This window comes from Macrobrachium rosenbergii, chromosome 23, assembly GCF_040412425.1.
Source record: "Macrobrachium rosenbergii isolate ZJJX-2024 chromosome 23, ASM4041242v1, whole genome shotgun sequence".
Classification (NCBI taxonomy): Eukaryota; Metazoa; Arthropoda; class Malacostraca; order Decapoda; family Palaemonidae; genus Macrobrachium; species Macrobrachium rosenbergii.
In genome coordinates this window covers 51,991,718-52,018,723 of record NC_089763.1, presented here as the reverse complement: position 1 = coordinate 52,018,723, position 27,006 = coordinate 51,991,718, and the positions used below count along the sequence as shown (strand labels likewise).

The following is a 27,006-nucleotide window of genomic DNA, read 5'->3' as shown; positions in this document are numbered from 1 at the left end:
TTCAGCTTGCAATGAAAGATGCTCATTTAGGTGTATTTCAGGTTTTTGCACCTATGGAAAATGCACATTTAAGATTTATTTTTCCAAGGTAAACAAACCTTAAGTCTTTTATTGTAACTCCATCTTTAGCCATCCCTGCATTTGTTCCTATTAGTGTATGAAGGGGAAAATAACTGTGGTAGGCTAGGTGAGTGGGGCTGGTTTCCCCAACCCCTCTTGCTTGCTGCTTGTTAATAACCTCTTTACAGAGATTCAGTGACTGGACCAACTGCATCCAAAGGTACTGTCTATCCATATAAGACATCAACTTTGTATATCTAGGGAAAATGCAAATTATCCTGTATTTATGATATGATAATGTTTTGAAATTGCAGTAATGTAATGATGATCTCTCTAGTTTCAGGATGATGCAAGATGTGTTAGAAGCTAATGACCCCATCTCACAGCCAGGTCTCATCCAGAGATTAAGCACAAGCATTAAAAGGGTTAGTTTCTCTTATGTGCCAATTGTTGTTGATTTATTGTTTTATCAGGTGACCTTGAGGTGGCATTGAGTTTAGTCATTTGTTTTACAAGTGCTTTATGACAGGTGCAGGTTCAAGTACTGTGTAGCATACTGCTGTTCACAAAAATTTGGGCTAATACTGTATTTTTTCCAGGAATAGTGATTGATTGTAATTAATGATTTAATTCATGTTGAAGATTAATGCCACCAAATCATGTTAGGCTATATTATTAAAGAAATATTAATTGGTGCAGAATGGTACCATTTACTTGCAAAAGCTGGTGTTTATGGTACTGTTGCATATTTAAATTCCCGTTTGGTAGCAGTATTAAAATGGTTAAATTGCTGAATTCGTTGTAAAAATGGAATAATTCTGAATTTTCTTCTAATTTGTCATAGCAGTATGTTGCTTGTGTTAAGGAAAGTATGTTGTGGAGACTGCAACTTACAAACCTTGCTTCATTTGATGTGATGTAGCTTATCACTAGTGGAAAGGTGAGGGTGAAAAAAAAAAAGATATAAATAACCACATGCTTTTAAATTTCTCCTTTTCTTGAAATATGGATAAGTTTGAAGAGCTTGAGAATGGGAAAACTCAATTGAATTACATATATACAGTAATACAGTATTTGGAAAAATGCTGGTAAACAAAATCTTTCATGCCTGTTAAGCCTAGTGAAGGTGAAGTTTTTTAGTGTGAGAATGAAATGGCCATTGGTTGTTGTAGATTACCTGGTTCACTAGACTCTGTTATGCCAGTAAGCTGAAAACTTTTAAACACCACGTCACTGGATCTGATGACAATTACTGTGCAGTGGACAGTTGGATATTAAACTATAGTGGTAAGTGCAACACTTGATGAGCAATAGTCAGTGGAACTTAGGTTCTGCAGCTGACATTAGATTACCAATGTTTGTACCCTTAAATTGCTGAGACCTCTATTTACAAAATTGTACTCTCTCCAATCTTGAGAGCTGTGTTTCTGTGCTGCTTATGTTGGGTAGGGGGTGCCGAGTATTTTGTTGTTGGGAAAAAAGTTTTTTTGTCTGGTGAGGTCAGTATGGATGTGCTTTTGTTTTTAAGATTAAGAGTTCATTTTAGAATTCAAGATTTTGTATTGTCTGTGTTTGTATGCAACCATCAGAAATGAAAAAATATCATATATAAATATTGGCTGTATGTGACAGTTTAAAAAAATGCTCTTATATAATTGTATACAAATCATGTCTAAGTGTTGCCTGATGGTTAAATCTTGAGTTAATTTTTTAGTTGTATTGTACACTAAATTGCAATGATTTTGTTTTGTATATAACAAATTGAAAAACGATCAAAGCAACAGGCAGAAAATATTATCACAAAATGATGCATATATTGTTTGTATATGTAAAAAGTGTTTTTTTTGTTGTCAAAATGTTGTGCCTGTTAGTGATCTTGTGCATTTAGAGACCTGCATTTGTTGAAAAATGTGAGCAAATTGATTGAAGTGTTGTATGTGATTACTAGACTTTTGTTTCAGTGTTTTGTGGAATTGTGGTGTTGTTCAGTTTGTGGGTCTGTACAATGTTCTTTGTTGTGACTAGTGAGTTAACTTGTTTTTGACCTGTAATCTGTCAAAGTTTTTTGTGTTTATCGTCTGATTTATATGAAAATATTTTTGTCAAAATTGATAAAATTGTTACAACGTGAGTTATTTTATGTTGTATTGTTGTTAGGTGGTGAAATGGTATGTCATTTTCAATATTAAAAAACTTTGGACTTAGGATGGAGCTAATATAAAACCGTTCGCAAATATTTTGGATGACTAGCCATTGTAGTGTAAAAATTTCTGAGATGTCAAGTAATTGGCGAGCCAGCGTTTGGTGTTGTTGTGAAAATGTTTTTTGTAAACTTCACCATAAATGGTCTAAACATTGTGCTAGAGACTTCAAATTTATTGCAAAATGAAGATTAGCGATTGAATATTACTAGAATGTAAGAGTTTTAGTTAATGCCATCTTGCATTTTTTGACCATTTCGTTGGCGTTAAAGTTGACCGTGGTGGTTGAAATTTGAGCAGTTATCAGTGGTTTATATGAAAAATTTCAAAACTGATAAAAGCTACAACCATGAGCTATCTTCTGTTGTATTCTACATGAAATCTGTATGACATTTTCATGTATAAAAGTTTATGTTTGGTTTTAGACTAATGTTTTCCGAGTTTCAAAATTACGGTACAACAGTGTGCGTAGAATAGTTGAGATGTTTGTCAGTGTTTGTGTGCCATGGGGACCTAGATGTTTTAAGTTTTTTTTATCAGAAATGGCTGCATAAATTTTTAATTTGTTTAGAGATTCTAGTTTGTTGCAAATGAAGGTACATGATTGAATATTACTAGAATGTAAGATTTTAGCTTATAATTGTCTGTCTTTTATTTCGACCATTGATTTTTAAGTGGTTTAAGATGTTGGCTTGTTGTTTGAAATTTTGGCAGTTATCGTGATTTATATGAAAATATTTTAAAACTGATAAAAGAGACTGTTGATAATCTGTGAGTTATTTTGGTTTGTATTCTACACCTGAAATTGCGCAGTTCTCTTTCTGTTTATAAAACTTAATTTAACGTTTATTTCTAATAAAAAATCAGTGCAAACATTTGTGATTTGTGTGTGGGGTTGGTGAATTTCTGGCGCTGTTTCGTAAGTTATGAAAAAATTTTTTCAAAAAAGTTTGGGTTAAATCGAAATATTGCCTTTAGACTTTCAATTGTCTGCAAAATTTAAGGTAAAATGATTGAATATTACTAGAATTTTTAGTTTTAGTGATGATGTTGTGTTTTGACCATTTAGCTCGAAATGAGCCTGAGTGGTTGAAATTTTGGCAGTTATCAGATTTATATGAAAATATTGTGTCTTGAAACTGATAAAAGCTGTCAACCATGAGTTATTTTCTGTTGTTATTAAAATTGCAAGGTTTTCTGATATAAAACTTTTTGTAACAGCCAATATTGAACAGGTGCAAAAATTAAGACAAAATGATGAAAGAATTTCTGGGGAAGTTTTCGACTAAAGTTGGCTTGGTGTGGTATGAAAAAAGTTTTTGTGTTGTTTTCATGTAAAGCTGAAATATTGTGTTGAGATGTCTTGCCTCTTTGTGTGATGCTTGGTGAAGGTACATGATTGAATATTACTTGAAATCTCCTCCCATTTTACCATAGATTACCTTTTTCGACCATTGTGAAGTAAGCTGAAAACTTTTGACCGGTCACTAAGGATGACAATTTTTGTGCAGTGGACAGTTGGATATTAAACTATGGCACCCAACAACAATTTTATGTCAATAGTCAGTGGAACTTAGGTTCTGTAGCTGACATTAGATTACCAATTAATTGACATGAGACACTGAAACATATCATCTCTAGTAGATCATAGAGCACAAAATGATCTGCTATTGATAAGAGAGCTTGACAGTGTGCCTTGCCAAGCACAATCAGTAAATTACCTTCCACTCAAGTACTTTCCACCAAAGTACTCCTTTCAATTAGGAGACCACAAGCATTGGAATCATACTGTCAGTGCCATACTAGACATGACCAGTGTTTAAGAAGAAAAATGTCTTCTTACCTAGTGTTTGGTCACCGAGAAATGGATAAGTGTACTTTTTATGCAAATTGTTTCTGCTGGTTGACTTAGAGAATGAGAAAAAGTTTTTTTACAGATTGTGAAAGCCTTTGGCCAGTTACTGAACAACATAGTTTGGATTCATCGAGAAGATCATTCCTTTTTGACCAGTGTCAAACTGCTGTGTTCCTATGGAAATACAAACCCTTGCCTTTTATGTAGGAGTACCCTCAGCACGAGCTGGAATCGGTCATTGAAACTTGAAAGGTAGTTAACTTGTGGTTGAGGAAGGTGAGTAGGGGAATACTTGCTTTTGCTGGCTGTCATCAAGTATGTTTTGATTGCTCGTAATGAGAACACTTCGTTGCACTTCTGCTGACTGCTTAGTTGGAAATTAGGTTTTTGTTATGAGTGTTTTCTTCACTTTACCATAGGTAAATAGTGTGAATAACAGGTGTGAAGGGTGTGAGCGAGTGTGTAGCCTTTCACACCCTCCATTGAGGTGAATCCTCACAGTTAGTTCTTTGTAGGGACAGGATCTGCAACTGTTATTGAAAGATTTCGGTATAGGAGAAAGGCTAGAAGCATCTGCCTGCCACTTTGTACTCCCCACCTCCAAACCCCCATTCCCTCCATATGTGCACCATTTGCTTGGCTGAGAGGCGGGTACACGCAGGAAGGTGAGTTAACAAAATGCCTACACTACCACTTGACTGCTACAGTTTGCTGTTGTTGCACCCACTAGGAGCTCAGTACTGTTGAGCTTCAGGTAGTGATAGAGGCAAGTAGAAGTAGAGTAAGTGTTTTCCTTCATCCTCATTGTTGTCAAGGTCTCTCTTCCTCCTTTGAATGATTACCTGTTCCTAGGATGGGGAGGTGGTATTCTTTCACTTGTGGAAGTTATGTCTGATGTCTCAGCAAGCAAGCTTGGTACTACAGGTCAGCTTGTGTTTTGTGGACTTTAGGAATGCTCATAACTCTCCACTTGTGTTTAGTCAGAATTGCAACATGGTAAAACCAGTGTTATCCCTGATTTAAGTGTGTGGATGGTCCCCGGACTGTGCATGTATGGATGGGATTTGCACAAGACTGCTCTATTGTATTACATTCACAGGTACCAGGATGATGTGTTTGCATGTGAAAATGCTGAGCCTTGACTGCTCTTGGTTCATCATTGACCTCAGATTGTATGATAACACACAAACATTCTCATGTGACTTTGACTGGTTTGGCTTTCACCAAAGAACTTCAAAAGATGGATGACCACGGCTTGGAATGGGTTGTCCATGGCCTGTGGCACATTGAGTGGTACCAGTGGTGTTGATGGTTTGATGGTTTTACTTGCTTGCATACCAAAGGAATGGGTTGTGCAGTATAACCCCTTTCCTTTTTGCACTGAATGGCCTCAGTTGTCCCAGTGCTTGGCATGTATGCCATAAATCCATAAACCAAGCAACCAACCTTCACTTGGTGTATGGATAGTCTTTAGACTGTGCACATACAGACGGATGGTACTCGGTACCCCAAGTCATTTTGCCTTTGTGGACTGGGGTCCACTAGTGGCTTGTACACTGCTTTTCCCAAAGTATTGATGGTAGAATTACCACTGCCCTCTTGGTTTCTTGCTTGGTGTATGTGTGGACAGGGTGTTCATGTACTACTATTCTCTATTGCATATTACTATTTGGTATTTGAATGTTGTATGTGTGCAAACCCTTTAGTGGTGTTGAGTTCATTTGGAATTCCAGTTTATGCATACATGGTCCCTATATTATGTACATGTAGCAAAGTGTTCATGGTATTTTAGTGAGTCATGTGCACAGGAATGAGTAAACCCTGAGGATGTTCAAAGTTTAAGCTGTGGTGCACGTGCACAATAGCACATGCTAATGCTCATTCATAGCTTCTAGTTTGGTTTTGACTAGTTATGAGAGTATGAACTACAGTTTTGAGCAGTTAAGAGTTAACGTCAAAATTGTTTTAAGTGAAGTTTGAGATTGTGGAAAATTATTTTGACTAGTTACAACTCCTAGACTCTTTTAGCAGCTGGTACAGCTAGGTCAAATTGGTTGTGTCTAATGTCTGAGAGTGCAGACTGGTATGTCAGTTTCTCTCATGGGAGAGAATCCAGTTCTTGCTTTAGGGAATTTTAAGACTTGAGTGTCTTTCTGTGTTCAGACCCCATTTAGTAGAGTTGGAATGGAAAGTTTGGCTGTTTGTGAACCTAATTATCTCTGAGAGATAACCACTGCCCCATTATTGAAACCTTGTTGATAGAGTATAGGGTTTACTCAGGAGGCAAGGATTTTGTTGCAACTGCTGTGGTTGCTGCTTGCTGGTGGTGTTTTGAATCAGGTCAACAGTTTTCTATGCTAATCAGGTTTCCTGCTATCCAGGAGTCAAGCAAGTTACTTTTCAGGGAAACTCAACTAACACAGATGATCCATAGATTAAATTTGTCTCTCAAGTTTCACTTGAGAGTAGTAGTAGTAGTATGTGGAACAGACAGGTCTTGGTTCCTCTTTATACAGTCAAGGAGTAAGTTGAGGTGGCATTGAGAGGAGTAGTTCTGAGAGCCAGGACACTTTAATCCACCATGTGGTACACTTATAAGTCCTGTGGGACTTCAAAGGGAACTGTGGCCAAGCCTTCAAAGTCTGGTATTAGGAGGGGCCTGCCCTCCATAAAACAGACAAGGAACCGAGTCGTCCTCCAATAGAAACTGCAAGGAGCCTTCCTAACCTTGTCAGTCTCTCCCTCCATCTCTAGCCAGGAAGATTGGTAAGGAAAAGAGAGAGAAGGGGGTGTATACTGAGTGGGTAGCATCCTTCTCCAGTTTTCTTGAGTAAGGGATAAGGAATATCTGTCATGCCAGGGGTAATGTGGTGGAGATGAGTGGAGCCTGAGTAGTGTCTCTTATGGATGGGTGTCCTTCATAGACTGCCTCTTATCCCTATTTCTGAGACTGGTACTCTTCCCTTTGTATTCTCCAGGATCCTGAAAGCATTGACTCTGTTGGTGGAGGTGGAAGGGATGTTGAAGAAGAATGCAATGTTATTTATAGACCAACATGCGGGGTTGTACAGTTGCCTCTTCCCCTTGGAGACTGGTCATCAATCTCTATTCTTTTGAACTAGATTCTCCTTCAAACTCAAAATAAGGTGGAAATGGCATGATCAGTTTGGATTCCAGCAAGGAAGATGATGTCATGCCTTTTGTGGATCTGAAGGATGTGTACATTAAAGCACCCATCCATCAGTCCACCAGGAAGTACCTCTGCATTGTCTGCAGTGTGTCTGCCAGTGGATTCAGAACCACCTCATCTACCTTTGTTGAGGCAGGCTTCTCTCAGTCTTTATGGTGAAAGGCTATTGTTGCCTTGAACCAGGCCTTCAGACTGAAGAGCATAAATCTCTTTGGTTGCATTGTTTATGGCTTTAAGGAACTTTGAAGTCTTGGCCTCAGAAATGGGAGGTGACTCATCCTCTGTAGGCTAACTTAACCACTGTATGACCCCTTGAGGGAGGCCTTGGACTTAGATCTCACACTCAAGTAAGTCTTCTTGCTAGCTTTGGCCATTACACAGTATATTGGCAAGTGACACAGCTCTCTTGTCCAGTATTCAAAGGGTTGGAATCTCTTGACTTATTAGTTCCTGGGTTTGTGGCAGAAAGCCAGAACTCTTTAGTTCTTAACTATATTAGAGAGGTTTTGTTTTTCAGTCTGGGACCTTACTGGTGGTCCAAACGAAAGAACTCTATGCCCAGTATAAGCCTTAGGTGCTACTCAGGTTGGATCCAACCTCTTAGGTCATTGTTGATGCCTCTTTACTGTACTGACAAATGCATGAAATCATTTTTGTCCAGAAACATCCTTTTTTTATATGTGTAACTTACCAAGTAATTACGTAGCTATTAGTTTTTACTTTAACGGCAGCTTTAGAATTGAAATTCGCTGTAGCGCTCTTGTGTTTTGGTGCGGACACCCTTGAAATATAGAGGACCTTTGCAGAGGTATCTGCGCTGATTTGTCAGCACAATGACTTCGGGGAATGGACGGTGGCCTCGTCTGTGGATAGTCTCTCGCGCCTCGAATCCTTCTGGGGTCTGAAAAAGGAACCCAAGGTGGGGCTGCTGTGGTCCACGCTAACCGAGGGGGTTTTCGACCAAATGAGTGGTCTTGTGTCTGGGCAAGACAATTTGCTTCGTTCAAACTGCTCGGACAAGCTGGTTCCCCCTCCTCTGTCTCGACAGAAGCGATTCTACATACCCTCAGAAGGGCCATTGCCGCCTAAGCAGGTTGACCCAGACCTGGTTTGTCTAGGCCCAGGTCTTTTGTTGCAGCAACTTACTGCAGAGGGTATTTCTCTTTCGCAGCAAGAGGCAGCAACCCTGGAAGCCACCGCCATGGCGGCTTTCCAGGCAATTTCCTGGTTGGACCTGTGGTCGTTCACAATATCCAAAGTGGCTGCCTCCTCGGGCGCTATCGTATCTGGGCAGGACTCTGCTTTCGGGAGACTGTGCCATCTCCTACCCCACCCGCCAGACGGCAAACCTGTGGGCCAACCTGGTTCTTAAGTGAAGAGACATTGTTCTTTCTAGCTTCGCCAGGTCTGTGGGACCCGTGTCGGCAATGACCCTGCGGAATGGACTGTTGCTGGTTCTGCCTCTCTCTTCCCTAGAGAGTTACTTGTAGTGTCGGGCTGATGACAGCGACTGCCTTGTCCACCAGGCAGTGGCTAAGACCTCCAGGTCTTTGTGCTCCACTGTGGCCTGGCCTTCGGACCAGGCTAGCACTTCCTTGGCCCCTAAGAAGTCCCAGTATTCGAAGGGATCCCGTGGGAACACCCAGCCTCCCTCTTCCTCTGGAAAGGATGGGCTTTAACGTCCCTTTCAGCCCCCTTTCCAGTCTGGTAAAGGGGGCAAGGGGAAGAAGAAAAAGGGGAAATGCTAGGGGTGGCGTTCCCCCTAACTGCTGCCAAAGTTGGGGGGTTGCCTATCGAGCCATTGGGCAACATGGCAGTGGTACAGAGCTGAGACCTGGGTAGTGGATGTCCTTCGGGAGGAATATCTACTACCATTAGTCTCTTGGTCACCCCTCGCGTCACACTGGTCTGTCTCCGCACCTACGTTCCTGGATCTCCTAAGGACATCACACTATGATCAAGGGCTACAGATCTATGGTGAATTCAGTGTTCAAGCATATAGAGGTTTGGATCTTTCTTCAAACCCAGATATTTCGGACTTAAGTCTTTTGATGCTACAAAATGGAACATTCAATCTCCGGTTTCTTAGAACCGGGATGTAATACTGCATTAGTTATCAGGCCCTCCTTTTGAACCCCTTCACACATCTTTTGGGATTTATCCAGAAAGACTTTAATTTTAGTCACCCTAGCCACAGCAAAACGAGTCAGTGAGTTGCAAGCTCTGGATAAACAGGTTGGTTTCTCCCAAGAGAATGCATTACAGTATGTACATACATTTTAGGGTTCTTAGCAAAGAATAAGAACCCTTCTAATCCATAGCCTCGTTCTTTATCCATTCACAGTCTTACGGATTTGGTGGGACCTTCGGACCAAGAGAGTGTTGTGCCCAGTGAGAGCATAGAAAACCAAGAATATCAGTGGGGATTTTCATAACCTCTGGTGCTCACCTTTGCGCCCTCTCTCCATTGCTGAATCTCACTTTGGGATTCAAGAAAATAATTTACCTTTGTTAAAGATAAAAGCCCATGAAGTGCAGGCAGTAGCCACATTGTTTGCTTTTAAGCACAATTCTCTCTCTCTCTCTCTCTCTCTCTCTACTATTATCCAATCGACCTACTGGAAGAGTCACTTGGTCTTCGCCAACCAGTATTTACTTGATGTTGAAACACTGTTGAGGACTAAATTAAGCTGGGTCTGTTCTCTGTGGCTGGTGTGGCACTAGGGAATGAGGGGTAGGAGTGATTTTTCTATTTTCCTTTATCTCCTCGCCTTGTTTAAGGTTGTTGAGTTACTTGGGAAGCCTGGGGGTACTTGGTGCCTGGCGTACCCTCCAGTCTTTGTTTTTAATGGGTGGGTAGTGTTTGTTTTTAATGGATGGGTAGTGTTTATAAATTGGTGTTCAGGTAACATAGTTTTTTATGGTCTTTTTGGTTGTATTTTCGTGCCCAGGGTATATAAGGGCAATTGTTTTGTTTAGCTTTGTCAAGTCATAGGAGTACTCCATGACCACAAAGCTCCCACTGAAGTAGGGGCAACTCCTGACATTACCGGTCATGTCCTTATGGGTCGAGATGAGCAATGACCAAGAGGCATTATCTTCCTGCTCTTGCTCTCTCCCCAGGTAAGGTTACAACAAGCATTACCACAGTGCTAGCTTTTTATCTATTTCAAATGCATTTCCATTTATAAATATTTTTTTAGTACATGTCCATGCTTCCTATCTCCTATCAATGTGGGATTCAGCTATGTAATTACTTGGTAAGTTACATATATAAAAATGACATTTTTATAGTAAGATAAGGTTTTATATATACCAAGTAATTATATGATCGGAGCCCGTCTTGCCTCCCTACGCATGGACTTCAAGCATAAATGAACTGAGCTCTTCAGCTATGTTGTACCTATACTTCCCCAGAAGTGGGCAGGGTACTTACCTGCACTAAAACAAAAGAACGCTACTGCGAATTTCAGTCTAAAGCTTGCTGTTAAAGTAGAAACTAGTAACTGTGTAATTACTTGGTAAGTATATATAAAACCTTGTTTTATTATGAAAATTTCATTTTTTTTTCTGCCTTTTTGGTAATAATCAGATGGGCTTAATACACTTCCAGCAAAGTAGACAGTCATGCAGTTTGTGTGAAAACTCACAAGTCAGGGGGCATGAACTGTCTTGTGCATTTCTGAATAACTTTTTGGTAACATGGGTATTGAGGGCAGATGTTTGAAAAATCAGACCAGATTCACCTCATTGTACCTGAGGGATAACATCCACTTGTCCCCAGAAACCACTCTGGGATTTGTGATGACTGCTCAGCAGGTTGTGTAATTATCCAAGCTCCTTTTGGACCGAAAAGCATCTTGCCTAGAGGCCGCCGCTAACATTCAGTAATCCTTGCACAGTTGGCCTGTGCAGGCAAACCTGAACGTTAATGTGAACAACCAGCACAACAACAACAACAACCAGCAGAGTTTTCCCTGCCTGCACAGGCAACCTGAGCAAAAGCTCATCTCAGTCGATTTGCCTCTGGCCAAACAACCTGTGCATGTGCACTTTTTTAGCTCGATTTGCTTTCTGTCCCCGGACAGATAGTAATTACTGGTCAAGAACACAGTGTTGAGTTTTATTAAATTTAAAAGGGTTTATACATAAATTAATGATTTATTGGATTTCCTTATTTTTTAATAATTGATATGGTTGCCAGAATAATATATTTCCAATTTTGCAATCTTTCCACAGGAAAAATAATTGTGTATGATGAATGCTGAAAGTGGCAGCATCATTCCTGAATGTATTGTAGATTTCATTGAAATCAATATGAATGTGACTTTGCTTAGACAAGCAAAATCCACAAGCTATTGTAACAGATTAAGCCTTTGTATGTTTATTCATGGTTATAAACCATATATGCAAGTCAGTTTTTAAATGAGAATAAATATTAATTATGGCAAAATAACATAAAACAAGAATAGGCCTATAATGCATCTATTTAAGATTATACATATTTGTAATTAATTTTTAAAATATGAACAAAATTATTTTACTTTTTGGTCCCTGTAGGGGATAAGAGCCGTCAGTGCACCTCATGCGCTGCACTGTAGGGATTACTTAAGGTTATTTGCAGCGTGCCTTCGGTTTCTGGCTATAACCCCTTTCGTTCTTTTACAGTACCTCCTTCATATTCTCTTTCTTCCATCTGACTTTCCACCCTCTCCTAACAGTTAATTCATGGTTCAACTGTGAGGTTTTTCTCCTTTTACACCTTTGAAGTCTTTTACTGTCAATTTCTGTTTCAGCTCAGAATGACCTCATAGGTCCCAGTGCTTGGCCTTTGGCCTAAATTCCTTATTCAATTCAATTCAATTCAGTCTACTTTTTTGGTAAAAAATAAAACTATATTAGACTTTGTTTATTCATTGCTCACATCCCTTGTAAGCCAGTTTTGAGATATCAAGACTAATCAACACACAAATGAAACAAAGGAACAGTAGCAAAATGAAAACAAATCAGTATTGAGAACTTCAAAGAAATGGAGAAAAAAATATTAGGCCTATATATGTTAACTTTGAAATTAAAACAATTACTAACTTAATAAACACAATTATCTTGCCATGGAACTTTAACTTTATTCATAAAATATTCGGTAAACATTATGAAAGTCCTTGGGGTCAAATTTAAACTTTTATTAAATTGATATAGGAGTATTGCTTGAGTTTTTTTAGCCCCTCTTTTACTGAACGTCATACTTGACGTTTATGAATTTTTTGTGCTATCAGCAACCCAGAATGTCATCTGCTGATGCCATAGCTGTTTCGGAGGACTGAGGATAAAGACTGTATCGTTAGTGGATAAGGTTTGCCTGCACAGGCCGACTGCAGGCATAACTGCGCAGGTATAGCTGAATGTTAATGGCAGAATGGCAGCCTTAGGTACTTGGAGGGCATAAGGGTGGGTTAGAATGGTAGAGTGACTGGCTTCTCTTTAAGGGGACAGCAGCTCAGGCTAAGTAGTTGCTGGACTGGGTGCAGATGCCAGTGCCTACTAAGTTGGGCGACATCTTAGATCTTCAGCAGATAAGATGACTCTTTGCTCTCCCTTGTTAAGAAGGGGCATGGGTAGAGCTATATCATCAATCCATCAATCATATTGGACAGATCTAGCTTCCTTACAACTTGTATTATCCCGTATGAGGTCACAGTTGGATTTCCCAGTATTTTCCTCATTTGAATGAGATTCCAGATACTTCTTGCAGATACTTAGTGCCCTATTAAGCTGTCTTCCCCATGGTAGACTGGATAAGAGGATACAGGAATCACTGTTCCCTTGCTCATGGTTGCCAGCATGAGTGTGACATTTATGTGTGAGTTCCAGCTTACTCAGTTGAGAGAAATGACCTCACTTAAGGAGTAAGTCTCTTACATAAAAGTGATGGTTTGTATTTTTGCAGAAAAAAATATAAAGTTACTATAATTTGTTTTTTTCTATGGTAAACAAACTAGAATCTTATCATATTGCCCTCCTTAACCCCCCACTTGGTCCCTGATGCTGAAGAAAAAAGGCTTGATGACAGCTTGTTAGCGAGGGTATTTCCCCATTCGTCTTCCTTTACCATTAGTTAACTACCTTATACTACATAAAAGCTCTGGTTTGTATGCTGCACTTAGGAAAAATAGAAGTTATTATTTTCCCATGTTTGTTCATTCTTCAAACAATCTGAATTTTATGTTGGGTCATAACTCACAAATGATAATAGGGATCTTTTCTCTAAACTGTGAGTTTTTGTTAAAATCAGTGAGTGACCACTTAATCTTTACCAGAATACAAAGTACAGTGTTAGTAACTTTTTGTTTTAAAACCTGAAGGCTCTTAATTGAATGTTGTTGTCCTTATCAGTGAAATGTACTTTATACTGGACAGGTTTATCAAGGCATGACTCTTCATGTAATCAACCTGATACAGATTTCTTAGGGTCTTTAGTACAAATGTATTTTGATGGAAGGTGATTTATATATTAAGTATGATTTATTTTTTTTATTTTAATTGCAAGCATGGTACAAAAGTTTCAATTTTTATCAATTTTTTTATGATCAAACAGTGATTGTGTAATCTTAGTGATTTTAATCAAGTTTAGAGAAAAGTCATTCACCGGAGGTTCTTGAGATTAAAGATAATAGTTGGTATAAACACATGCCTATCATGTAAGACTCGTGGAGGGGATCGTCTATTATCTCAGTGACCTAAGAATTAATAGAGCATTAAACATTGCTCCCCTTCATTTTAAGATAGTGGTCCACTTTGTGGTCAGAGGAGAAGAGTGGATTTTCAGATTTTACTGTTTGTGTGAATTAATATCTATTACTGTATCTAGTTGTTATGAAGTGTGCACAGGAGAGCCATACATAGGTTAATCAATGGGATGGTTGAAAATTGACACTGTAATCATGACTAACCATTTTAGGTCGTTTACTTCTGTTGGACAGCAAAAATCCAATGCTCCTGTTTTACAGCGCTTAAATAATGTGAGTTATTATACATAGTAGATTCAGTAATTAATTTTATGATTTTAATGATTTTACAGCGTGGCATTCATTTGCTCATACGAATAAATTTTAAGGGATGAGAAATTAATGGCCACATTGAGAGCTAAGATATCTTCCATTGTGATTTTCATAAATTGGGTTTCTTCAGAGTAAATACATAGGTAATTATTGAAAGAAGTACCATACTGTAGATCACTTTTCTTAGTCCAGAAGGTTTCATAGGTTTTATTTACTGTAAAGTTCTACATACATGCAAAGCTGAGAAATTTGGCTAGTTACTTCATGAAAGGCAATGCTTGGAATTGTGTCGAGTTAGGAAGTCTGGCTGTTTATAATGGTGGTTGCCAAAGATGATTTTGCTACTTTTGACCTGGTCTTGGGTGACAAAAGTGCCAGTGGTGTTTTAGTAATATTTTTTGACCAGATTATTTGACTCGATGTTTTTGATCTTGGAATTACTTAGAAATAGCTTGTGCAGCAATGGAATAATGGGAGATTTGGCTTTTTTCACTTGTGACAACACAAATTATACATATTGCCTAATAAAGCAAGTCACTTCTTTCAAACAGCACTGTTTTCTGAGGAGAAATGTGTTTTAATAAATTTTGCACTTATTAGAAATAAGGTCCCTCTGAAGATTTTTAACTCTAAAAGATTGGAAGTCTCTTCATAGGGTAAAAGATTGGAAGTTTCTTCATAGGGTTGATGTAAAATGAGTTCATACTCTCATCTGGCCTGTGCTCTTTCTGCTTCAACTATCAATTCTTCGTCTGTCCCCCTTTTTCACAATTCCCTTGACCTTCTTTCAAGTTTTTGTTTTTCTGCTTCCACATCTACTACTATTCTGAGCAACTGTTTCTCATCTATTCTCATCACAAGTCCAGGCTGTCATGATCTTTTGAGATCTTAGTCTTCTTCCAGCCTCATAATACCACATCACCAATCCCTTATTTGTAATTTGATCTTTCAGCATCTCTGGTAGTAAATCTATTTATTATTGAGTCAGCATTTCAGAATCTTCACTTTCCTTGTCAGCGATCATATTTCTGCTGTATAGAATAGAACAGACCTTATGTACCCAATAGAAGGCTTTTACTCTGTTTATTGGATATTTTTTATTAAAAAGTAATTTATTTTTCTCTGTCATACATGATGCAGCTACTACTAAAAGTTTTCTTATCGTGCTTCTCAGTCCATTGTGTCTCTAAGGTAACAGACAAGCTGTACTTTTCCTTACAGTTTCTACTCATGCTTCTCCATCCATTGTTTCCCAGAGGTAACAGACATGCTTTGCTTTTCATAAGACCTCCCATGTATAACAAGAGGGTTGCCAACTCTCCCCATTTCTCCATTTGTTCGTTTTTGTTCTGATGCGCATAAATGTTAATCCAAGTTTAATTTGCAATGATTGTAAGTTGTGTGCTGACTGCCAAATTTCGAGGAATTATCGAATTTTAGTTATTAACAGTTTTCAACTCTTATGTCTAAATAAACATATCATGAAGCAATAATGCTAAAAAATTTTTAGATTGGTTTATTGACAGGGTTGTTCATCGCCTGTATGACTCTGTGAACCAAAAATTGTAAAAAGATTTGTAAAACAAATCTGTGTGAATAATTCTGGAAAGGATCAAGCAAGTTATACACCGTTTTAGACTGTTACATGTGTAAACAAACACATCTTGAAATGTTATTGCAAAAAAAAAAAAAAAGTTTTGATTGGTTCATGGACAATTTTGTTCATGGCTTGTATGGCACTATGAATGACAAATTGTAAAAAACGTAAAAAAAAAGTCTGTATGAATAATCCTGGATAGTATCAAGTTTGAGTTATACATTGTTTTGGGCTGTTTTACGTGTAAATTGTTTATCTTGAAACATTATTGCCAAAAAATGTTTAGATCGGTTCATGGACAATTTTGTTCATCACTTTATGACGCTGTGAACGTCAAATTGTAAATTTCTATAAATTTGTCACCCACTAAAATAATCCATTCTCTCTAGTGGTAGCATCATAGAGAAAACAGCTTATAATGGTGTAGGGATAACTTGCTGAAGATGTCCTGATTCTGTCAGGATTCTTGAAAGTCCAAAATTTTTTTTGTTTTCTCAGAACTTACTTTACTTTTTTCAAGACTAAATGCTTATTTCCCCAAGAACACTGAACCAGATTCAGTGAAACTTTTACAGTGTGTAGTATGTATATCTTTATTTTGTTGTCTGGAAAATCTCTTTTCTGTGCAACTTTATTTTTGCATATTATTTTTGAAAAGTGACATCATGATTTTTTTCAACAGCAAAACAAATGAACTTGAGAAGTCGAATTTCTAAATTTCTTCACGAGAGAATTTTCATTATTAGTTTTAGAATAAGTGGTAAAAATTTGAAGTAAATCCCTTCAGTCATAAGGTAGAAATGGTCATTTACTTGATAATGGGGCCTTATGGCGTCGGTGCTCCACTTAAAGCGGCAAAAACTGTTAAATGCTATGATCTGATCAGCCATTCCTGTCCCTTATTATTTTAATGCCTGAAACCTTTAGTCTTTGATAATTGGCAGACTTTATGAAATAAAAAATCTGGTTTAAAAAAACTGATTAAACCTACTCTGGATTATAGCAATTTTCAAATCAAGAAGCATTCCATATGGAATTAAATTTATCTGGTCTGAATTGTCAGTCATATGAGCCATGGATAATTGACGAGATGTCCATATGACCCATTCCTTGAATTTAGAGAATACAGGCAGTCCCCGCTTACCGGTGGCAGTGTTATGGCGCTTGGCTAGCGACATTAACCGGATTTTCGGCAACAGTAAGCGACTTTCAGTGCTGGTAATCAGTTTATTGGGGTCAGTAAGTGGTTTATCGGCGATTTTCGGTTATTGGTGAATTTTGGTTAGCGGCGCTTGGCTGGGAACAGAACCCCCGCCGTTAACCGTGGACTGCCTACAGGTAACATAAACAGTTAAACATTTTATGTGAATGTCTAAAATTCAAACAACCTTGATTGTCAAGTTTTGGAGTTTAGGAGAAGTCAATTATGTATCATTTTCAATTTATCATATTTTTGAAATTGATTAACCAACTCCAACATATCAGAGTTTAGTATTTTAGGCTGTTGTCTGGTTAAACTAAAGAACAACAACACAGCATGTATATTATAACTGTTGATAAGAAATTCAAACATATATCTCAAAACAAATTAAGAATTGCAGGGTATCAAAAAATGGAAACTGTACTGTTAAAAATACTGTGGAAGATGATTAATTATGAATTGCATGACTAATTTCCCATATTGTCCCAGTTTAGAATATATACTGTAATGAGGTATGTCATTAGCATGTTCTTGGGGAGACAAAAAATTATCAGGAGCTGTCTGTCAAGTAACTGGAGAATGAGTAAAACCATTGCAATGGAAATGCCATGCTGAATAAAGGTTTTACCAAATTATTTATCAGAAGTGACTGGATGAATGTTTTTGTAATTTTCAAGTATTGTTTTCAGGTATATCCAGATTGCCTCAGTTGTAAGAAAGTAGGCTTTTTTCATGCTTAGCCAAGTCTTTTCATAATTCTCTCTTTCTGGAGTATTTTGAAATAGTTTTTTGCTAAAAGTGAAGAGTGAACTTTTCTTAGTTTAAATGGATGAATTAATGAATTTGCTACAAAGATTACGATACATATAGTAGGGATGAAAGATTTTATGGTGATATAACATTGATGTGATCTAATGTTGTTAATGTCGCTGCACTGTAAGATAAAGAGATAAGGTATCTTGGTAAAGATTAAGTGAAAATATGCTGGGTTTGTTACAAATTTTTTCAATTTTCTGTATTGTATTCAAAGGTTAATATGCCTGATGGGCATTTAGTTTTTTTTTTAAAGTCAGCAGACAGCCACAGCATGTCATGGGGCTGAGTACTCCATCTAGGTTTGTATCCTATGAAAAATAAAACTCTTTGAATTTGGCTTTTTTTGCTGCCAATTTTGATGTATTTTGTGTTTTGGTTTTGATTGTAATTTTTAGGACCTTTTAACCCTTAAACGCCTACTGGACATACCATACGTTGACTAAAATTGTCTGTTGGGTGCCAAGTGGATGTATGGTACGTTGACTAAAAATGGTTTTTTAAATATTCGCGGAAAAATAATTATAGGCCTAGTTTGCGAAAGGTTTTAAATCACGCGCCTTGAGGGATGCTGGGAGTTCACGGAGCACACTGTTGTTTTGTTTATAAGTGTCACCCAGAGGCGCAGGCGCGAATTTCTTCCTTCTCGCACCAGAAAGCATCGGCGGCACATCGTCGGAGAGCGATATCTTGACGCATCCGTGTTTTGCAGAACTTTGGCGAGAGTTTGCGTATTTGTGAGGCAACAGGACGTAGAATACAACAAAAAATAAATCATGCTTTTAGCTTTTACCATTTTTGAAATATTTTCATATAAATAACGATAAATAGAAAAAAATCAACCTTTGGTCAACTTTAACTCGATCGAAATGGTAAAAAAATGCAATTGTAAGCTAAAAAACTTACAGTATAGTAATATTCAATCAATTTCCTTCATTTTGAAACAATTGGATAGTCTCTACCACAATACTTCGATTTATGGTGAATTTTTGAAAAAAACTTTTTTACGTCCTCGCATTACGAATTCATGCATCATTTTGTGATAATGTTTTCTCTGTGTTGCTTTAATTGTTTTACAATGTTATATACCAAAATCATCGCAATTTAGTGTACAATACAACTAAAAAAAAGTAACTCCTTACCTTTAACCGTTTTGCTTACAGCGCGATTTTTATACAATTATATTTTTTTTTTTTTTCGCTGTCATATATTCCAATATTTATATATGATAATGATATTTTTTTCATTTCTGATGGTTGCATACTAAACTTCAGGCAGTGAGAAAAAAGGAGCCAAAATGAACTCTTAATCTTAAAAACTAAGCGTGCTGTGATTTTTTGAAAAAACTTTTTCCGCTTCAGCGCTAGCTCCTGAACGCCGCCGGCATACGGGAGACGTTTTTGTAAATAGAGCTTCGGCGTTTAAGGGTTAAATACTTTTATCCACATGTTAATACTGTACGATGTTGATTTTAATGAGGTGCTTGACATTATTTTCCATATACTGATGCCATGATACTTTTCATGCAGGTGCCTGAAAATTATTTTCCATATGCTGCACACATTCTTATGAAAAAGAAAAATGGCCATGAGCTTGCCATGTTAATCCCCCCAAAATTTTCATATAAAAATATAGTGGTAAGAGGATAGGGACTAAAAGATAAAGATACCTGATAACAGAATTATGACTTAGCACCAAAAAATTATTTTAACCTTGCAATTATCAACACCCACAAAACACAAGACCAGTTCCACAAATTTACAATATACTGTACACAAGTGGAAGCATAAGAAATCATGGAAAATTTATGTAGATATTCCAAAAAAAGTTTTTTCAAAAATTCACCATAAATTGAAATATTGTGCTAGAGACTTTCCAATTGTTTCAAAATGAAGGAAAATGATTGAATATTACTAGACTGTAAGTTTTTTAGCTTACAATTGCATTTTTTTACCATTTCGATCGAGTTAAAGTTGACCAAGGTTGATTTTTTTCTATTGTTATTTATATGAAAATATTTAAAAATGGTAAAAGCTAAAAGCATGATTTATTTTTTGTTGTATTCTACATGAAATTGTGCACATTTTGATGTATAACACTTTATGTAACTAATAATATAAAATGGCGAAAAAATTACGACAAGGTGACTCAAGAAATGCTAGGATTTTTAGCGGAGTTCGCGCGCGCGGATGGATGGAAAAAGTATTTTTCAAAAATTCACCATAAATCGAAATATTGTGCCAGAGACTTTCCGTTTGTTGCAAAATGAAGGTAAAGGATTGATTGTTACTAGAATGTAAGAATTTTGGCTTACGATTGCATTTTTCGAGCATTTCAATTGAGTTAAAGTTGACCGAAGGTTGATTTTTTCTATTTATCGTTATTTATATGAAAATATTTCAAAATGGTAAAAGCTAAAAGCATAATTTATTTTTTGTTGTATTCTACATGAAATTGCACACATTTTGATGTATAACACTTTATGTAACAAATAATATAAAATGGTGAAAAAATTACGACAATGTGACTCAAGAAATGCTAGGATTTTTTGCGGAGCGAAGGAAAAAGTTTTTTTAAAAAATTCACCATAAATCGAAATATTGTGCTGGAGACTTTCCGTTTTTTGCAGAATAAAGGTAAATGATTGATTGTTACTAGAATGTAAGAATTTTGGCTTATGATTGCGTTTTTCGAGCATTTCGGTAGAGTAAAAATTGACCGAATGTGAAAATTTTGTCAGTTATCGTGATTTAAATGAAAATATTTCAAAACTGTTAAAAGCTAAAAGAATTATTTATTTTTTGTTGTATTCTACATGAAATTGCACACATTTTGATGTATAACACTTTATGTAACGAATAATATAAAATGGCAAAAAAATTACGACATGGTGACTCAAGAAATGCCAGGATTTTCAGTGAAGGAAAAAGTTTTTTTCAAAAATTTACGGATGCCCCTCAGGACACCCTGATGCTTCCTAGGGGTCGTAAAAGGCACGGGATGTGGTCCTTGGTCGCCTTCGGTCACACGTGGGCGAACAACACGGCGCTGAGAAGCTGGGTCACTTTGGCTGCTGGGTCCTTCTCCAGCATCCCAGTATAAAACTCGTCTCACACGCTCACTACCGACAGACAGTATGCGCCTTTCACGGTCCTGATGGCTTTGAGACATCTCTGCAAACGTCCTGTTGCAGCACAAATACGCAAGCACTCGCCAAAGTTCTGCAAAACACGGATGTGTCAAAAAATCGCTCTCGCACGGTCCGACACTGATGCTGTCTGGTACGAGAAGGAGGGAATTCGCGCATGCCCGTCTGGGTGACGCTTATAAACTAAACAACAGCTTGATCCGTGAACTTCCAGCATCCCTCAGGGCGCGTGATTTGAAACCTTCCGCAAACTAGGCCTATAATTATTTTTCCGCGAATATTTAAAAAAAGCATTTTTAGTCGACGTATGGTACGTCCACTTGACATCCAACAGACAATTTTCGTCGACGTATGGTACGTCCATTAGGCGTTTAAGGGTTAATAGGGTTAGAGTAATCTTGATATTGCAAAGCTACCATATTCATTCATCCAAATAGTGAGTTTCCAAATTTTGTTAATATTCCAGATAATTTTCACCAGGGTTTTCTTTCCCATTACTATTTCTTAGAACTTCTCTAATACTTTACCAAGATTCTCTGTTATTGAAAAGATAAGATATTTAAAAAGATTTCTTTAATTGAATGACCTGCATTTTTATTTAATTTTGTGTACTTTGTTTCAGATATATCAGTACTACCTAGACAAATGGACACCTCACACTGCTTCTCGCTGGATTTTTACGATGGTTATGATCGTAGGGTTTGTCCTCCGTATTGTGTTAAGACAGGGATGGTATATCGTATGTTATGCACTGGGCATTTATCATCTTAATCTCTTCCTTGCATTCCTCACACCAAAAATTGATCCAGCATTTACACAAGATGAAGGTTAGTTTTTTATAACCTTTTTACATGATGTTCTGACTGCTGTTGTATTATTAGTGCAGTAAACTTTGTTTAAACCTTGTTAATTTTTTGTTGGTTCTGTAAGACAAATTATTACCCTAAGTGAAATTCCTGGAATTGTATACTATTCTCCTTTTGTCTCCTGTACCTTTTTTAGATCTTTTAGTAATCTTGACAGAGGCAGTTGTGTATTTGACCCTGTCTTATACAAAGGGTGGTGAATTTATGGTATAAATGAACCAGCCAATTAAGGAGATATATTCTTAATTGTTGTACTATCTTGAATTAGACCACTAAGTTGAATTAGACCACTAAGTTAACTACCTCATGGCTTGGGTGAATTTGTATAAAAGAAGGCCGAGATGATGATGAATTTGATTTGAACAGGACATCACATGTCTTATAAAAGGTAATCATGAACAGATACTCAGGCTGTGTTCCTGGAAATGATTCAACATAAATCGCTTGAACAGTCTTGTAAAAAAAAATTTTTTTCATACTGTATATGAATGGGTAACATAAATTTGTTTTACTTTTAACCTTACAGATGATGGACCAGGCTTACCCACCAAAGCAAATGAAGAATTCCGGCCCTTCATGAGGCGTCTTCCAGAGTTCAAATTCTGGTATAGTGTCACAAAGTCCACGTTAGTTGCGTTCTTTTGTACATTCTTTCAGGTAAGATATATTCTATAGATTACGTTGATTTTATTCTTTTGAATAGGCTTTGTAGCAGTGGTTTCAAAATGAAATACATTTTAACAATAAAGGTATTTGACTAGAATTTAAGGAACTTATTATTTTGAAATGCGGGTATGAGTACTGTATATATAGAATTGACCTGTTAAGCGTCACCAGCTGCATATTTTGGTCGCCTGCATCCCATGCCACACTGATCAAATTCAGAAATACACTTTATTCGTATACAAATTGTAAGAACATCTTTTGGTAACACTATGAGCTAATACTCATATACAAATTGTAATAACATCCTATGGTAACACTATGAGCTAAACTAGGGATAAATGGCAAATTTTTTTGTAATGAAAAGACAGTCTGACAGAATCTCTTGCCCATTTATCTCCCATAATGAGTGTTCCAGAGAGAGATTATCACTATCCAGTGTAAAGACTGAGAATGACTAGCGAGACTCAGAGTAGCAGCTCAGGAGCCTGTAACATAGACTGAATGGTTTATCAGATTTGAATAAAACCATAATTTATACTCAAGCTTTGCACTGCCAAGTGACTGGACAGTAACCGATAAGGAGAGAAGCCCCTTTAATTTTTGTTCACCCAAAGGTGCGAAATATATTGATCAGGATAAGGGAAACCCAGCAGGAGTTGTTTTTAGAAGTTTTTTTGATGACAAAGTCATGGAGCACTTTGTAAGAGTAAATGAAATGAAACCATTCATTGTTCTGCTGGCTCTTGTTTCATGGAATGGAATACAAGAGAGTAATTATTCCCTTATATGTTTCATGCTTGTAATCTTTAGGGTATAAAAATGCAAAGTAAATTCTTTCATCTTTTCTTATTCTACATTATTTATTATCTTAATGTGTTTATACAAAAAAAGTCAGTGTAAAAAAAAAAAAAAAAAAAAAAAGCTTGAAATTAACATAGACCAAATGGCCTTTCTGCGAGTGAGAAAATGTGACAATACACGAGCGGCGACTTATCCCATAAGGAACACTTAACAGGTTAAGATTATTTAAGACAGAGAAATTCAACGGAGCAAGTAATATCTTATAAGATCATGCAATTTCTTGGAAAAAAGTTTATCATATACTTTCAAATACACTAAGTCTTGTGTAAATTTTACTACTAATCCATAGGGTGCAATCAAAGAACTGCATATACTGAGCCTTTCGTACAGTATCTTTGCAGAATGGTTTATTTATTTTTTTATATTTCTGAAGAGGGTGTTAAATGATCATTGCAGGGTGCAATCAACAGCTTCATTGCTTTTTACCTCTACTTTTCATTATTTCCACCTGATTTCACCTAGGTTGTCCAACTCGCAAGTTTTTTATGCTTGCGTTTTCAACCCTTATTTAGGAGTAAATTCTTTAGGGGGTGAGCTCTATACTAGTTAAGAAATGTAACTGTGTGATCATATTTAACTTATGTATACTAATTATATGCATTACATGTAAAACATATAGGTTTTCTGTCCAATTTTGTTTAAGCTTTGGTTGTAAATTGAAAGGTTTTTTCATGGATAGTGTGCATAATTGTAAATTTTTCATTTACAGATTAACCCCACTTTAGTTTACTATGAGCTTTACAAACATTACATTCTCCAGTAGGGTATATCTTTAATTATTGCTTATTGTAGGAGTATTTGGATTGCTGTAATTTTTAAGTGTCATTTTAGGATAGCACTGTTACAAGGTAATGTAGTGTTTGAGACCAGTGAGCCATGTTGGTGAAATTCTCTGGCTTATTCAGAGAATTTGTTTTTGAATTATAATTGGTTAATTAAATAAAGCAAAGTTAGAGGATACAGCTGAATGAGTTGTTTTTGAATTATCATTGGTTAATTAAATAAAGCAAAGTTAGAGGATACAGCTGAATGAGTTGTTCTAAGGTCAGAAAGCAATGTACTCTAGCTGGGTTAAAGGGACTTGGCAAATAACCTTTTTTTATGTGTAAGCAGTACTTGCCTTAAATTTACATTAGTGCTAGTATATAATAATATTTTGGTCCCGAATAATGTAGTCACCAAGGTTATTACAAAGGACAGCTTGGTTTAGGAATTTGTAGTTAGTTTGAGGGTAAGTTTTGTTTGAAGACTAAAGTAGATAGCATGAACTTAGTCATTGGAGGATTGTCCTTGCAAAGTACATTATTTATGTGAGAAGTTATGATGATGCAGGAATAATTGATACTCTAGTTAGTTGCTCTTAGGACAGAAAAATAAGCTAGGTAGGTGGAATAATGTGATGAACTGACTAGATAGATCATATGATACTGCATTCTCATTTTCAGAAGTTCTTGTATGTAGCACTGTTACAGTACATTTACAATACTAAACTTTATTTTGCAGCTGTTTAATGTGCCGGTGTTTTGGCCCATTCTTGTCATGTACTTCATCACATTGTTTTGCATTACTATGAAAAGACAAATAAGGGTAAGTGTCTCTCTCTCACTCTCTCTCTCCTTCTGGAAATATCATTCTTTGTTGTTAATCAAAATATTTCCAGAACTCTCAGGGTCTGTGCAAGTTTATTATGTTTCACAAATATATTTTTTACAAATTTAAAAATTAAAATTTTTTCAAAAAGTTTTAGTAACAATAAAAACATCTTAGCTTGTGTATTTTTAGATAAATTTAAAAATTTAGCTTTGAAAAGGTTTAGTACTAATAAAATCATCTTAGCTGTACTGAAAGTTATGCAAATAAAGAATTTTCATGTTCCTGATGCCAAAATTTTTATTATTTTTGTTTTCAGCACATGATAAAGTATAAATACCTACCGTTCTCATTGGGGAAACCACGTTACCAGAGCCAAGAGAATTCAACTAAACCTGCTGCCCACTGACCCTGTCATAGGATATCACATTTATTATGCGTAGCCTACTGCAGTGCTGCTACTTTTGCGGCTGTTAAATATCATTGTTTGTGGAAGTTATTTTTGGAAGTGTACAATACCAAGTACAGTACAGTAAATTACATGAACAGTAAAAGCCATATTGGCACCAATTCACTATTTTGACTACTGTGCTTAGGTACACGGGATTGCTCTTCTCATATATAAAGCCAACCTTTTGACTGCTGATTCATTTCCAAATTTGAAACATTTCATAACTGAATTTTGTAATGGTCATCATATTAACAATAGTGTTATTTTTGTCTCCATTCTTTTATTTTAGGCTTTCATGTTACTCATCATTCCTTAGTTCTTTACTTACAATGGATGTTTATACTATACCTGTACAGTGATTTCATATAGCTGTAAAATATTTTTAGATGGGTTAATCTTGTATTTATGTCATAAGGAAATGTATAATGGAGATTAAAGAGGAGTTAAATACACTTTAGCCACATTTGTTTTTTTTAAAGGAATAAGGCACGTTATTAAAAGTCATGTTTGTACAGGTATACAGAAATGGAGAATTTGTATCAAAATCTATTGTTTAAATATAGGTAGTGCTATTACTATAATTGGTATTTATTGTATATTATTGTTATTCAAGACAGATGGTATAGATTTCACACCATGATTAAGATTTAAAAGAAATTTGTAATTGATATTTATTAAAAATGCTTTTATAAATGTGTAAAGGAGAATTTTTTGGAATGGTGATCTTGCTAGTTTTTCCAAGTAGTTTTGCTTTTATTATAATGGAAAACTTTCAACCAAACGGTTTACAAAATTTTAAGAAATTTGTTGTATTAGGCCTGTTTCCAAGTCAAGGGAATTTTGTTGTATTGGACCCGTTAGCTTTTTCTTTGAAAAGACGAACAATTTTGTTTTGCAAGTTCAGTGATCTAGGATTATACTAAAAGATATTGAGTTGTAAATAATGTGCAATGTTGAAATATAATCTAAAATATTTTTAGAGGGGTACAAGTGTATGGGGAGTGCACTACTACTTTAGTCTTTTTCTAGATGTTTGATGTGAGAGTCGTGTCTCGAGAGTAAATGATGATAATATGATTTAAGTGAATTTTTTGGAAATGTTTGCTTCATGTCCTTATCCTATTTTATATGAATAAATGTCTGATCCAAACTGCTTGGATGCAGTATCCTCAGGTAATGTGTTGGTGACATTCTTTTCTTAACATGAGATAAAAACGTCCTGTAGGTCTTTTCTTCCCAGTTAGTGGGACTAATCAAATCTCTCTAGCAAGGGAATACCATCTGTATTAGGAGTTTGGCACTGCTGACTCGGTTTATCTAATATTAAGGAAGAGCTGATGGATTGAAGAGTTGTGCATTTATTAAAATCTTTTATAACTGATCCCTTTAGTTATATTTTGCTATATAAGTGTCTGCTGTCTGGCGAACTGGAGAAGAGATACCCCTGGA

At 36.4% G+C, this 27,006-nt stretch overlaps 1 protein-coding gene across 4 annotated transcripts in view; it reads left to right on the top strand.

Annotated features, from left to right (window-relative positions):
- Positions 1-26,707, top strand: part of LOC136851629 (protein RER1) — a 43,840-nt gene extending 17,133 nt beyond the window's left edge. For 3 of the 4 annotated variants that reach the window (XM_067126016.1, XM_067126017.1, XM_067126019.1), the window contains exons 2-6: positions 398-485; positions 21,746-21,950; positions 22,516-22,646; positions 25,020-25,103; positions 25,426-26,649. In XM_067126016.1, the coding sequence (XP_066982117.1) occupies positions 405-485; positions 21,746-21,950; positions 22,516-22,646; positions 25,020-25,103; positions 25,426-25,515 (591 nt within the window). In that variant the 5' untranslated portion in view covers positions 398-404 and the 3' untranslated portion in view covers positions 25,516-26,649. Of the gene's footprint in view, positions 1-397; positions 486-13,993; positions 14,326-21,745; positions 21,951-22,515; positions 22,647-25,019; positions 25,104-25,425 lie in introns of those variants that run through there. The other variant, XM_067126020.1, reaches the window with a different exon arrangement.
- Positions 26,708-27,006: the final 299 nt, after the last annotated feature.